A 14,152-nucleotide genomic window follows, 5' to 3' on the forward strand; every position below is an offset into this window, starting at 1 on the left:
TCTCTATGCATTGGTAGTGCTTTGGATTTGGAGCCTGCATCTCCTCATGTGAACCTCTCATACTGGCTTTGCTGTAGATCTTATACCTTCTTCTGTCTTGCCTTCCCACTGGTATAATATGCATTTATTTCAATCTGCATGCAGTATTTCAAAATGAAACAAAAAAAAACATGGCTTTATTCATTCTATGATATTATAATTCATTTGTATGTCATATTGTGTTTGCTTGTCTTCACCCACAGCTTGGACAGTGAACAACGCCAACAAGGTAGTTGAATTTTATATGAACATATTATGCATATTTATTTACCATAGCAGTCAATAGTGACTTGTGGGGTATCTGGTGGTAGGTGTAGTGTTGCGCATGAACAAATGCTAGGGGTGGATGAAGGTAAATTGGGCCACTTTTTTGCATATAAGTGAATGGGGAAAAAAAGGGCCCAATTTACCTGAATTCACCCCTATTTTTTCTCCCTGGTGTGTCTTACAGGATGCAGACTCTTCTCTATCTCTGTGTGTTCCTGACTGCTGTCAATGCTGCACGTAAGTGACTCCTTTGGGGCCCAAACTGATTTATCTCAAACAGAGATCTGTAAACACTGGAAATGTCCCTGTTAATTAATTCCATATTTTAAGATGAAGGATCGCAGTCCTCTATCTCTGTTTGTTTCTCTCTCTCTCTCTCTCTCTCTCTCTCTCTCTCTCTCTCTCTCTCTCTCTCTCTCTCTCTCTCTCTCTCTCTCTCTCTCTCTCTCTCTCGCTCTCGCTCTCACACACATACACACACATGCACACGCATTTGAGCATTTGAGCATTTTTTTGAAGTGGGTATACTGTATATGTTTTGTGCTATTCAAAACAATGGATCAATCAATTTTTAGTGGGTATACTGAAATTCCTGAAATTTAGAAGTGGGTATACTCAGTATACCCGCGTTCTACATAGACTACACCACTGGAACAGAGGGTACTCCATGTATTAATATGTATTTTGTGCGCAACATACAGGTCTCTAGAAGAAAATGCAATCCACAAATGTCCAAAATAAAAATGTGCTCCCTGTAAAATAGTTTGTTCTACATGCCATATGCGGGGAAAAGAAATCCTTACAAAATGTACAACTTTGTGTGTTTGTTTTTGTGTCTTCTTCTCCAGCGGCCTTCTTTTCGTTTTCGCCTGCGGTGGGCTCTGGCTCTGGCAGTTCCTACCTAGTGGAAGGGATGGGCCGCATCACTGCCGTCAAGATCTGGGAGAACTACAACGGACACATACGAGGGTAATGCAAAACACTTATTTAGTATACAAAGCGGATTCCAAAAAAGTTGGGACACTTGGTATTTTGTGAATAAAATCAAAATGCTGGCATTTTCAAAACATTCAATATATTGATAAGGTGGTAGAGCATTGTGTACAGACAACATATCAGTTGGTAAAGTCAAACAGAATTATTATTTTGAGGTAATGATGTGATCATTTAAAATTTCATCCTCGCAACAAATTCCCAAAAAGTTGGGACAGGGCCAATAAAATGCCTTTTATGTTGGATAAGACTAAACACAACACAAGGGATGTGACTGAACAGTTAAATAATTTGACAGATGCTATGATTTCATTCAAAAATAAGATATATTGATGTGCGAGACATAATTTCAGCAGCTCAACTAGGTATAGAGAAGTGTGTTCTTCAACGTGTTTACCTTCTTGTTATGCTTAATATGTGGCATATCCTTACTGCAAGAAAACAATTTTGTGACCTGTTGGAACATAGTAGAGATTGAAATTTGCCATCATTATGGGGCAATATCTAAAGGCTATGCTCCAAAATATAATGACTTATGTATGCTGTTTAAAGTAGCCTATGTTTATATCATTCAGCATTCATTTTAATGCTCTACAACACTGCACCACTAAATCAAACTGAAGTATTCTTTTTCCATATTCTGTATGCTTTCATGTATGAAAAGTGTGCTTTTACCACTCATAATGAATACTTAGAATTGATGGTGGTGGTAAGTATCTGTTAAAAGACAACATTTGTGACTGGGCTGCATGAATTCTGGAAATGAAGTACTAAAACTATTACACAGTTACGGTATCCCATTATGAAGTCAGTGGGCCTATTGCTTGACAAATGCTTATTGCTTTACACAGGTTCTTGCAAGTTTTGTATTTTATGTTCATAAACCCTATATTTACAAACAAATATTCTTGGGCCTATTTTCCTAATTGCATCCATTGTTTTTAATTATGCCTATTCTTTTGCTTTATAGCATTCAGCTCCGCTATGGGTTTGCCTGGGCAGCAGTTGCAGGCTACATCACAGGCGAGCCTCTGGAGATGGAGCTGGACGAGGGCGAGTTCTTTGTGCAGATCTCCGGCAAGTACGCCCACTACATCCAGAGCCTGCAGCTGGTCACCAACAGAGGGCGCTCCATCACCGCGGGCCAGCCTTCCGGCGGATCCTTCAACATGTACGGCGGCCACCCACAGGCCGAGCTGCGCTTCCTCAGCGGCCGTGTGCATGGGGGACTCACCTCCCTCGCCTCCCACTGGGCGGTGCTGGACAAAGAGGACATCCCCAACAATAGCTACACTACTTCTGCTTAAAGAAATGGCAACACTTAAAGTGATACTGTCCTATTTTTGGAGATAGAGCCTAAGTATCACTTTAAGTAGAATAAAGGTCTCTTTAAAAAGCTTTATTAACACTTCATTTACATGTATTGATGAATTAGGCCTAATTGTAAAGACAACATTAAAAAAACATTTTTTAAACGAGTGAGAACCAACCCATGACTGCACAGTGAAGCAAGAATTGACTCCTGGTGGATAAGTTTGGTCTGTGTTTGCCTGCAGGACACTCCAGTGGTTTCATCTCTATTGCTCTTTAAAGGACAAACTTCTGGCTGTGCTCTGTCTACGACGCAGTGCGACTCAGCCACGGTCCACCACACTCTTTGCTTTACGATTGAGCTGTGTCGTGCCTATTTGAAAAGGAAAAAGTGGCATCCGAGTCCTGCTATGTTGAGCCTTAACAGGCAGTGGAAAAGACAACTGGCACTGGAAAAGAGCCTATTGTGTGTTCACATAGTAGCATTGTGTGTGCACATTCATTTCTCATTTACAAAGATTCGAAAATGTTTTGTTTATCATTGGTTTACTATTTACAAAGTGTTTGTAAAGCTTTTTAAAGAGACCGTTATTCTAAAGTGTGCTGTTAAATTCATACGGGTCTGCCGTCAGGAGAGGGCAACAGTGACAGCAGTGAAATGGATATACTGTATCCATGTGCTCTGTCATTGTCGCTTTTATTTCTTTCTTCTTGGGTCACCTTCAATCTCAGGGAAATAAGACAAACTCATGTGGACAGCTTGTGGAGTAAGAGACACACCTCTGGGACATCAACAGGGACACTGCAGCACCATCTTAGTTTATATGTTTTGGTTTTTGAGTGTTTAAAGGCACTTACACATGAAATGTATAAAGTATAGGCCTACATTATTACTGTATAACTTAATAGAGTAAAATAATTACAACATTGCTATTATTATATAGACTATTATGACATTTATTTCTGTCATTATCATAATTTACATAATCACTGTCAACAACAACAATACAATATGTGGGTTCACCGTGTTTATAAACACGATATTGTGAGGAGGGGCAAGACACTGGCAGCCAACCATGTGAGGACATTTTTTGACCAACAGCGCTTTCCAACAATCAGAGGTCGAGTTGTGCGCAGCTAGTTTCGTGCAGTCAGGGGAAAGCAAACATTTAGAACCCATGTATAGAACCATGTCTAAGCTCCACTATTAGCATCAGTGAATTGTGTACAACAAGACCCTCTTGGTTGCATCTATCCACTTCAGTTTATGACATAGATGGAATTATTCTTTAACACCTTAGAATAATTACCTTTTAACAGCTTTATAAACACTTAATCAACATTTAATAATAATTAACATTTATCAAAGCATTTACAAATGTTTGTAAATGAGTAATAACCAAACTACGACTGCACAGTGGAGTGGGAATCAACTTCTACTGTTTGAGGTTTATGTGGTTTCATGCCTTCTGGTCTTTGGAGGAGAAACTTCCATGACCGATGCGACTGTCTGCTGTGTTAACATAGTATTTCTTGCCCATTTATAAACATTTTGTTGATAATTAGTTCATTATTTATAAAGTGTTTATAAAGCTGTGAATAGGTAGTTATTCTAAAGTGTTATCAATTATTTGCAGCATGTTGTTTGGCAATGAAGCCCTGTAATGATACGTTTTGATTATGCACTGAACTCAAATATAATGATAGGCACTGACCCCATTTGATTACCTGGCTGGCTTGAAAGAGTTGCAGTGGGTGTTTTCTTTTTTCGGTGTTGTTCATTTAAATAACTCCAGTAAATGTGTTATAACTTGAGTCTAGCAAATGTTGCGGAAGCATTCCACTCACCCTGAGAAGGGGAGGAATACATTTGTTTTCGTGTACTGTTTTTATCAATTATGTTTGCTGATTGTAGCATCATACATGACGTGAAGTTTGTGCATTCTAAAAGCTGTTTTGTCATGGTCAAAAACATATAGCTCTTACATAGGCCTGCTTGAATCAATGCTGTTTGATCTGTGAAATCGTTTTCATCATTAAAAGTCTTTGCACAATGAATCTCTTTCCTTTGATGCCTAAAATAGCAACAGGACCCAAATATTTAATAGGCTGTGTCATCATGGGTCATCAATGACCACACCATTTTTATACATATTTAATCACTTTTAATCAATCACATTTTAATACATATTTAATGTGATTAAAAATAGCATTAAATAGCCTTATGATAGGCTAGAGGTATTTTACTGGTGCCAAGCTCCATCTGGTAGGCTTATTACTGGACATTCCAGATGAGATGAAATCATAAAGTAGATGGGATCTCGGATGAACTCCCAGATCCTCCTTTGCCAATATCCTCTCATGATATGACCTGTATTGTGAGTTTTCAATGACCGTTCAATAAGACGCTTTTGCACACCTCTATAGCTGGGTAGGTGCATAGGATATTATTCCAGTGGGGTTGTCATTGAAGTGTAAAAAAAATCCTGCACACTGTCCATTCCACCAACAAACTCTGAAGAAGGTTGGATGACCGAAACATTGTATTAAAGTTTGTTGGTGGAATGGACAGTGTGCGGGATTTCTTTACTCTTGAGTTTTCAATAACCAACATTATAATGACCAAGTTGTAATGTCTTAAAGCAAGGGTTCTCAAACTTTTCCATGACAAGGCCCCCCATATAGTAACAGTAGATTCCAGCCTAAAGGCCCCCCATACATTACTTGCACAACAGTTGGTGAATCAGAAAAAAACATTAATACCTTTACTGTAATCATATCTGTACTGTAATCTTGTGTGACGTCAGACACCTGAAGCAGGAAAAGTGGCCTTCAGTGGCATAGTTACAGCACACATGCTGTAAATTGACCCCCCAGTTTTTTCCTGCTTCGCTTCAAAAAGGAAATTGTCTGACGTCACAGTGGAATACGTTTATTGGCTTCTACTGCTGTGAACGTAGTTCAGCAGTGCCCAGTCGTCAGAGCCAGGGCTGGACTGGCCATCTGGCATAGCGGGTAGGCCTATTTCCCTTTTTTTCTGAAAAAACATTTCTGGAAGTAGGGACCCACAAGGGTGCAGGGCCCACCAGTGAGTCAGTTCTGCGCCGCTTGTTATGAGGGGCCCATTTAAGCCAAAAGAGCCCGGGCCCTATTTCTCCCCCATTCCAGGCCAACCCTTGTCAGAGCCCTTCATGACATCACAGAAGACGTGGTCCATAGACCATCAACTATTCAAAGACTACACAACAAGCACAGTAACAAATGCTAAACTGGTGCAATAAATGAAATTCACAAAAAAATGCTTCAACATCAAGTTTATTTTTGATTTAGATATTTCATCAACAAACATAGTAGTAGTATAACATATAGTAACGTTTGGCCTAGATCAGCAGTGGCGAGTGAGAGAAGCACTGCATGGCGTGGTTCTTTAAAAGCTGTGGTTCAACATCAAGTTAATTTTAGGTTTAGATATCACATCAAACATACAGTACAATATAACATACAGAAACTTGTTTATTGCTATTAAATAATTGATTTTTGGTGTCATGAATAGAGTAGGCCTATCAGTAGCAGTAAATTGTGAAAATAAGCATCACAATGCATTGTCATGACAATTTTCAGCCCTAGTTGGAGTCCTGCGTGCCATCGTAGAAGGCGTGCACCACAGGGGCCCAGTGGGCGCCCAGCGCGGTGATGCCCGCGGTGTTGCTGCGTCCGCTCAGGATCCTCAGCTCCTCCTCGGGGGTGGTGGGGTTGTGGCTGAAGGACACGCCGTTGGACAGGCCGGCCGAGAGGGAGCGCCCCCTGCTGGTGGTGAAGACCAGCTGGTGGATGTGGCTGTTGGGGTTGAACTTGCCGGACACCTGCACGATGGCCTCTCCGTCGAACAGGTCCAGCTCCACGCGCCGGGTGGTGTTGACGCCGACCCGCGGGGTCCAGGCGAAGCCGTACTTGAGCTGAAACCTGAGTGGAGGACAAACGAGATGTCGACATCAACACACAAAACTACGGATATTTGCTTTTATTACATTATACTTAGCGGATGCTTTTTATCCAAAGCGACTCACAAATATTACAGGGTTACAGTCCCTGAGCAATGTTGGATTAGGTGCCATACCCAAGGGCACCACCTCAGCCATGGCGTGAGATAGGTAGTCTACGGGTGAGATTCAAACCTGCAACCCTCTGATCTAAAGCCCATCTCCGTTAATCATTAGGCCCTGACTGCCTACATTTATCAGAATGACAATGCCCAAGTCATGATGTAATGCTAAAGACTATGCAGTAGTGTAAATTTTAATGACTAGTGCAGCGGTCCACTGATTTGAGGTACAAGGTATTGGGTACATTCCTTCGAGCATTGTCAGGATAAGTGGCTTGCTCAAGGGCACTTCAGCCATGGATGAAATTGTAGAGAGACCACATTCATAGGGAGGCCTTCCTACTTGTAACTAAGATGGTATTTGAACCTACAACCACCTGACCCAAAGGCCCAACTCCACTATCATTTGGTTCACAATAGGTAAAGGTTTGTTGTGTTGTTTTTCATTGCTTTCAAGCAACAGCTTACGTTTCCAACTACAGTGGATTATTTCAAGAAAATAGTAAATGTAGGTGGAATTGTTATAAAATGCTGAAGGGTTTTAGCATTACAGTAAGTTTAGGAACTGAAGCGCCAACTCATTACTTTCCATAAAAATAAGCCATGGTGGCTCAAAATGCAAGCCCAACACATCTATATTTAGATTGTTGAAAAATAAACTGCAAATATAGCGTACAATACTTTCAGACTTTTATGCAAGCCTGACAGCTTTTAGTAGACAATTTATTTTGATCAGCACATCCTTGTGACTCCAATAAAAGTGCATTGCGATACTCTGAGTTCAGTTGAAGTAAGCAAAGTACACAGTAAAAAAAAATACAGTGCTGATTAAACACGTTTTAGAGTCAAATTAACATCCTCTAGAGAGTAGCCTATTCGATCTCAGGGTGTTCTATGTTGAATTCACACTGACGTTTTGCATTTTTTTTTACATTAACCCCTCACCACAGAGTCTCTGTTTTATTTTAACCTTATTGTCAACAACATTGTAATGACCAATTACTTCGATCTCAACAATGTCATAGCAATGTTGTTATGATGTAGTTGAGAGTTTTCAGCAAAGAGTGAACAGGCCCGTAGATGGGCCCATCTGCAGTACGAGGCTACAGTGCAGGGCCGGCGCTAGGCATAGGCAGACAAGGCGGTCGCCGACGGCGCCAAATGTCTTGGGGGGCACCAAGGCCAATATACATGGTACTGGATCAGCTGTGCTGGATCAGACGTAGGACACTATTTAAAGATGACAATTTCTAATTCCACAAAGAGGAAAGAGTGGTGCTCGCCTAGGGCACCAAATTGACTAATGATAAAAAAAAAAAACATACTTACAGTGTAATAAGCAGAGGTGGTGTCTCTGTTGCCTTACCCGGTGACAATGTTGTTTGTCCGCTCCCACATCCGGACGGCCGAGATGCGGCCCGTTCCCGAGGTGGCGAACCGGTCTCCGCTGGCGCTGCCCACAGGCGGTGAGTAAGAGTAGAGGACTTTGTCGTCGGACTCATCTGTTAGACGGAAGAGATGGCACATATTAGCAGGGAAGGCGACAGGAGGGGGCAAGCAGGTCACTTGTCCTGGGCCCAGGGAGGGTGGGGGCAGAATGGAGTTCTCATAACATTGTTGGACTTTTAGATGACATTGTCCTGGGCCCAGCCAAAGCTGTCAGTGGTCCTGCATGTTAGAAACACATTGGATGTCGTCATGGTAACCTTAATTAATTAATTAACACTCTCTCTATCTCTCTCTCTCTCTCTCTCTCTCTCTCTCTCTCTCTCTCCCTCTCTCTTTCTCTCTCTGTCATTTACGGGGGAGCTTGTTTCCCTCAGTGCTAGTTTTCACAGTGTCACACTATCGTGGTGCGCTTCCTGCCGACATTTGCAGCCGTGAGAGACTGATTCACCACCGGGCTTGTCTGCTCTGCTGTCATGTTGTGGTTTTGAGATACCAGTGTGTGGTCCTACCGTGACTTAACGGTAGGGCACTCGTTTGCTACGCAGCCGAACCGGGTTCAATTCCGACCCCGGGTCTTTTGCCGACACTTCCCTGTCTCTCTCTTCCAAGCATTTCCTGTCTCTCTCTCAAACGGTCCTGTCACTATTAAAGTCTAAAAGACCCAAAAAAATATGAATGAAGAGAAATGGTTACTCACACAGGCTACGAGTCCAGGCAGTGGAGCAAAGCATGCACAAGGCCAGCCAAAAAAGCATATCTGGAGAGAAAAAAGAAAACAATGTTTAGGCCTAGCTTCAGCATAGTTGGTTGTCATGAAGACACGTCCATGCTTTGTAAAACTTTGCAAGCCAGTTTGACGTAAAAACCATGTGATTCACACTGTAAAATATTGCAGTCAGTAAAAGGTAAAAAAGTAAGTTGATCTGCTGCTTTTAATTTGTAAATTAACTCAACTTGAGAAAGCCTTGAGTTGAGTTAAGACTTGAGTTGAGTTAACTTACAAACTTAAGGCAGCAGGACAGCTTACTTTTTTACCTTTAACTGACTGCAATATTTTACAGTGTTCACATGATATTCGAGAAAGGTTTTCATACAAAAGCTGCTTACAGACATAGCTCCCTAAAGTGCACTGTTCAGCCTGTTCAACACTTCACTATTCGTTGAAAAAAAACTTTGACACGACAGAGACTTCAGTAATACATGATAATTTACAGTAGTCTTTGCTATTAACAACAAACTTATAACACAGGTTTTCTCAACACAATATAATCCAGTAGACACTGTTTAATAAATGATAGTTGTCTAATAATAGCTCATAGGATCCATCTGTTAGATGGCACTGTATGGTAGGCCTACTGTATGGAATTGTAACAGGCCCAAGTGTACTAGAACTTGAATAACCAAGTCTGAATGTTCAGTTTGGAGAGCAGAATTTGTGATAAGATAGCCTTCATAAATGCATACAACCATTAAAAGTTTTTAAACATCATTTAAACGTTTGTCTGAAAGGCACTTACTGTCTTGCTGTGAGAGTGGAGACCAAGGAGAGAATGAATCTGAAGCTCTGAGTAGAACGCCTCAAGTGAGATGTCTTCTGGGCATACAGATGCCGGCTTTTATACTAATTTGGGAACGAATGTTGCAACTTGCAGTGCGTAAGTCAGTATTACTCATTTATTGTTCTACTGTTAATTCACAACGCGTATTTTTTGTCGTTGAATGGAATGAAAGCAGTGAAAGGTGAACTTTTGAGTGTCGAAATTGTGACCACACTCCATGACAGAAACAATGGGCTGTCGTGGTGGTGGGGATTTCTCTGTTTTTTTTCAAGGATTGTGTTTATGGTTGACATGTTCTTCCAACCCATGTGTACGTAACAATAGGGTATATCTATCTCTCCATGTCTGAAGGTGAATCACTGGCTCCATTGTCTTTAAGGCCCTACTACTGTATGTGGAAACAGAACAAGATATGAACTAGATCAGTGATTTCCAAACTGTGGGTCGGGGCCCACTGGTGGGCCCTGAGGGTATTCCAAGTGGGCCTTGAAATAATTTTCTAAAAATCTAAATAATATTTGTAAGTGTGTTGAAGTTGATTATTTATTTCAGTTTTATTGTTATTTGGGCCAGAGGTGGGCCCCGAGCATTTGTGAAAATTTCGAGGGGGCCCCAAGTTGGAAAAGGTTGGGAACCCCTGAACTAGATAATGGACTGTTCTCAGTACAAACATTATATACGGAATGACTAGGTAATGAACTTCACACCTAGGTTTTCTGTCAAAACAGAAAGAGATACCCATTTATTAAGTCTGTCGGTACAAAGGGGGGTAGACTGACCCGATGCAGGGGCGGATCTAGCCATTTTGGGCCCCTAGGCAAAATATCAACATGGGGCCCTAAAAAGTCATGATATAGACATAGAATGCTGTGTTTTGGGGCTATTTAAGTGTTTTGAGTCATATACAGAAGACAGTATCTTCAATTACTGTGCATAAGTGAGTTTTTTGTGTGTTTACTGCAACTGGTATGACAGTTGGGGCCCCTATGGAGGACAGATTTGGTTGGGGCCCTAGACAATTGCCTAGATTTGCCTAATTGAAAGTCCGTCCGCCTCTGACCAGACGAAGATGATTACAGGTGTTTGTCCTTATGGGCACTCCTACAGGAAGGAGCTTGCTTGTTTTTTTGAACCGGTAGAGCAAGCTTGAGGCAGACCAAACATTGTTACTGGCAAGGCCGCTGACAGCTTTGGCTGGGCCCGGGACGATGGCATCTGAGAGGGCCCTAAACCAAACATACAATGTAATGAGGATCCAATTCTGGGCCCCCTCTCTCCTTAGGCCCAGGACAAGTGACCCCTTTGTCCCCCCCCCCCCCCCTGTCGGCTTCCCTGGCTACTGGTATGTACGAAACTTCCCTGTTGGACACAGTCAAACTATCACAAAAGAAGTGTGTGTGAGTGTGTGTGTGTGTGTGTGTGTGTGTGTGTGTGTGTGTGTGTGTGTGTGTGTGTGTGTGTGTGTGTGTGTGTGTGTGTGTGTGTGTGTGTGTGTGTGTGTGTGTGTGTGTGTGTGTGTATGTGCGTGTCGGGGGCGGGGGTGTGGCGGGGGTTATGCTTTGCCAAGCACTTAGGAAAGAACAGAATTTCCCCACCGCTTGCAATAGTTTCCATTGAAAACATACCGTAATAAACATTTAAATGTAGTGTAGTTTTTTTTTGCTACATTATTATTATTAGGCCTATTATTATTATTATTATTATTATTATTATTATTATTATTATTATTATTATGGTAACACTTTATTTTAGGGATACATCTATTAGCACTAATACATACAATGTTCCTGTATAAGTAACTTGTAAGGCATGTACAAAGCAAAATCAAACATTTGTTAGGCATGTATTCGCAAATGTCTTGTTCATGCACAATAAGGGATTTATTACCAATTTAACCTTAGTAAGGACCTAGTAGGCCTTAGCATTTGCTTAGTACATGCCTTACAAGTTACTTATGCAGTATGTATTAGTGCTAATAGATGTATCCCTAAAATAAAGTGTTACCATTATTATTATTATCAATAATACTAATACTTATCTATTTTTACTTACTTATCTTTACTTATACTTATCTAGTTTTACTTATCTATAGGCCTACTGTATGCTACTACACATATAATCAGCTCAATACATTTTTAGCAATCAGCCCAATAAATTCAATGTTAAAGCGATAGCTACTGTACACAGTAACTTTATGGTTTGCCTTTTGCAAACGTAAACCAGAGTAACAATATTTAATACCATGTAATACCAGTGCAATACCATGTACCTATCAAATCTAACCCTAATCCTAACCCTAGATGTAAGTACAAATGGTGTGGTGTTACACTGGTGTTACATGGTTATGGTTAATGTTAAACATTGTTACACTGGTTATTATTACAGTGTGCCTATGTGGTAGATCCACTGTAATAGTAAACCATTAAAATAAAGTGTTACCCAACTTTTGGCTCCCCTTATTCCATAATTTGATTAGGCCTACTAAGATTTGCTCCAGAATCACTATACGTTGCTGGTGTTTCCAGACGCGCGATTCGACATGTGTCAATTCAGCGCGTAATGCTTGCAACTTTTTTGTGTGTAATTTATGAACGTGCGTGCCTTGGCGCATTGATACACTGGAGTTATGCGGTCAGAAAAGTGACCTAATAGTGGGACTACTTCAGGTGTGCATCTATAGACAGTTAATCAACACCCAATTTAGCGCGTCACAATGGGAAATTCCAGACTGCCGTGGTATAAAAATTGCATCACAACACTGGAGAAAATGGAGCTAGTTTCAATGGTTGCCTCTCTGTATTGCAATGCACAACACACGGTATAGAAAATGTAGTGGGAATTCATCACTTAAAGAGCTGATTCAATACGTACGATTCAATATGTAGATTGTCCAATTTAAAATGTCTCCATTAATTTGACAAGTCCTACATGGACATATTTAAAACAGTTACTGCCCTGAAGAAGGCACTCATGCCGCTATGCGTGGGCCTTGTTTGAAATTTGTCCATGTAGGACTTGTCAAATGAATGAAGACATTTTAAATTGGAGTGTCGTACTAGTCAAAGAATTTATTCTCATTCTTGAACCTGGTGTACCTGAATACCTTGGACGAAAGAGCACCCAAATCCAAGAAAACAAAAAACTATCCGGATAAGAGCACGCTATACTCTACAAACTCAGTGTCTAGATTGTATTTGCGCCCAGAATATTCTTTAGGTGCTGAATTAACTCTGCATTTCGCATTGTGCAGTGCCCCAGCCCCCAGGCCACACTCAGCCTAGCTTGTGCGGGGCAGGGGTGTGGTATAATTATGCAACCAAAAAGTACAAGGTTTAGCTATTATCATGGCCCCCTCAAAAGGACAGATAATCACTTTTAGGGGTGTAACGCTATACAAAAATCGCGGTTCGGTACGTACCACGGTTTTGGGGTCACGGTTGGGTACATTTTATTTGTGAACAACATTTTCTTGCTCATCACATTTTTTGTTTCACCAAAATAAAAACGAAAAAAAGGAAAGTACATTCAAACTGGTACTTTGAGTCTGAGATTTCATCAGTGTAAGAAACAGCATTTTTCTCAAGGTCTCCCAAAGAACAAGCCTCTACATCTGATTTTTCTTGCATTCTCTCTCGGCATGCCTGATAACACTGCATAATGTAAAAACATGAACAGAGTAGCCTGTTACTCTACCTTTCGGTATAGCACCGTTCGGCTCCGTACAAATACAATACTTCATCCCATTACAGGCCTAATCACTTTTCATTCATTCATTCATTCATTCATTCATTCATTCGTTCATTCGTTCATTCATTCATTCATTCATTCATTCATTAACCTAATGGCTCACTGATCGATTTGACTAATTGATCACATGTTATTTTATTTAAGTTGTGTTCTGTATGTAGCTGTATTTTTATGAAACAACACACAGTAAAACAGTTTATTGCAATTCACTTTTTATTGTGTATTCTTGACCCAAACCTTGAAATAACAATAATGTTGGAGAAGTTAGAGAAACAAAGCGTAATATCCAAAAACGTAATATCCAAAATGTTCATCTTTTATTAAATCTCATCAATTACAAAAAAAAGTATGCAAAAATGTCTATTGGCACACAATCATTTAACGTGAAAGGCGTGTACCAGTCTGAAAACCATCTGCCTGATAAAGAATAATACATCAGTCTTTGTTGTTTAGTCCCAATCAAAATTACAATCACAATTCATAATCACAATTCAAAGTCATTCACAATGGTCTCCTTAGCATGGTGGACATCTCTGGCTTCCTCTAACGTAAAAGATAAAGCAATGTAATGTAAAAAAAACCCTGCAATGCAAAAAAAAGGCAAGATGGTGCACTAAAAAGAGTTTGACTTCATGTATCAAATCCATGCACATACAGTCGTGTATCTAAATGTTTCTGAAATCGT

General features: G+C 40.6%; 2 protein-coding genes across 2 annotated transcripts; one reads left to right on the forward strand and one right to left on the reverse strand.

The window, feature by feature from the left end:
• LOC134436386 (zymogen granule membrane protein 16-like) lies at positions 1–4,668 on the forward strand. The gene is made up of 5 exons (XM_063185572.1): positions 1–111; positions 243–268; positions 491–543; positions 1,155–1,275; positions 2,270–4,668. Exons 3-5 carry the CDS (start codon positions 492–494, stop codon positions 2,604–2,606), a joined length of 510 nt encoding a protein of 169 aa, XP_063041642.1. The 5' UTR covers positions 1–111; positions 243–268; position 491; the 3' UTR covers positions 2,607–4,668.
• Positions 4,669–6,233: 1,565 nt separating this feature from the next.
• LOC134435780 (zymogen granule membrane protein 16-like) lies at positions 6,234–9,733 on the reverse strand. Its single transcript, XM_063184824.1, has 4 exons — positions 9,679–9,733; positions 8,859–8,918; positions 8,079–8,214; positions 6,234–6,573 (listed from the first exon to the last, which is right to left on the reverse strand). Exons 2-4 carry the CDS (start codon positions 8,914–8,916, stop codon positions 6,234–6,236), a joined length of 534 nt encoding a protein of 177 aa, XP_063040894.1. The 5' UTR covers positions 8,917–8,918; positions 9,679–9,733.
• Positions 9,734–14,152: the final 4,419 nt, after the last annotated feature.

This window comes from Engraulis encrasicolus, chromosome 20, assembly GCF_034702125.1.
Source record: "Engraulis encrasicolus isolate BLACKSEA-1 chromosome 20, IST_EnEncr_1.0, whole genome shotgun sequence".
Classification (NCBI taxonomy): Eukaryota; Metazoa; Chordata; class Actinopteri; order Clupeiformes; family Engraulidae; genus Engraulis; species Engraulis encrasicolus.

Bases quoted from the DNA above. Each gene is read 5' to 3' on its own strand.
- LOC134435780 (XM_063184824.1), bottom strand. From the start codon at position 8,916: ATGCTTTTTTGGCTGGCCTTGTGCATGCTTTGCTCCACTGCCTGGACT. The intron at 8,215-8,858 runs GTGAGTAACCAT...TCCGTCTAACAG, and splicing joins TGCCTGGACTCGTAGCCTGT to ATGAGTCCGACGACAAAGTC. The intron at 6,574-8,078 runs GTAAGGCAACAG...TCCTCCACTCAG, and splicing joins ACAAACAACATTGTCACCGG to GTTTCAGCTCAAGTACGGCT.
- LOC134436386 (XM_063185572.1), top strand. From the start codon at position 492: ATGCAGACTCTTCTCTATCTCTGTGTGTTCCTGACTGCTGTCAATGCT. The intron at 544-1,154 runs GTAAGTGACTCC...CTTCTTCTCCAG, and splicing joins GACTGCTGTCAATGCTGCAC to CGGCCTTCTTTTCGTTTTCG. The intron at 1,276-2,269 runs GTAATGCAAAAC...TTTGCTTTATAG, and splicing joins TACAACGGACACATACGAGG to CATTCAGCTCCGCTATGGGT.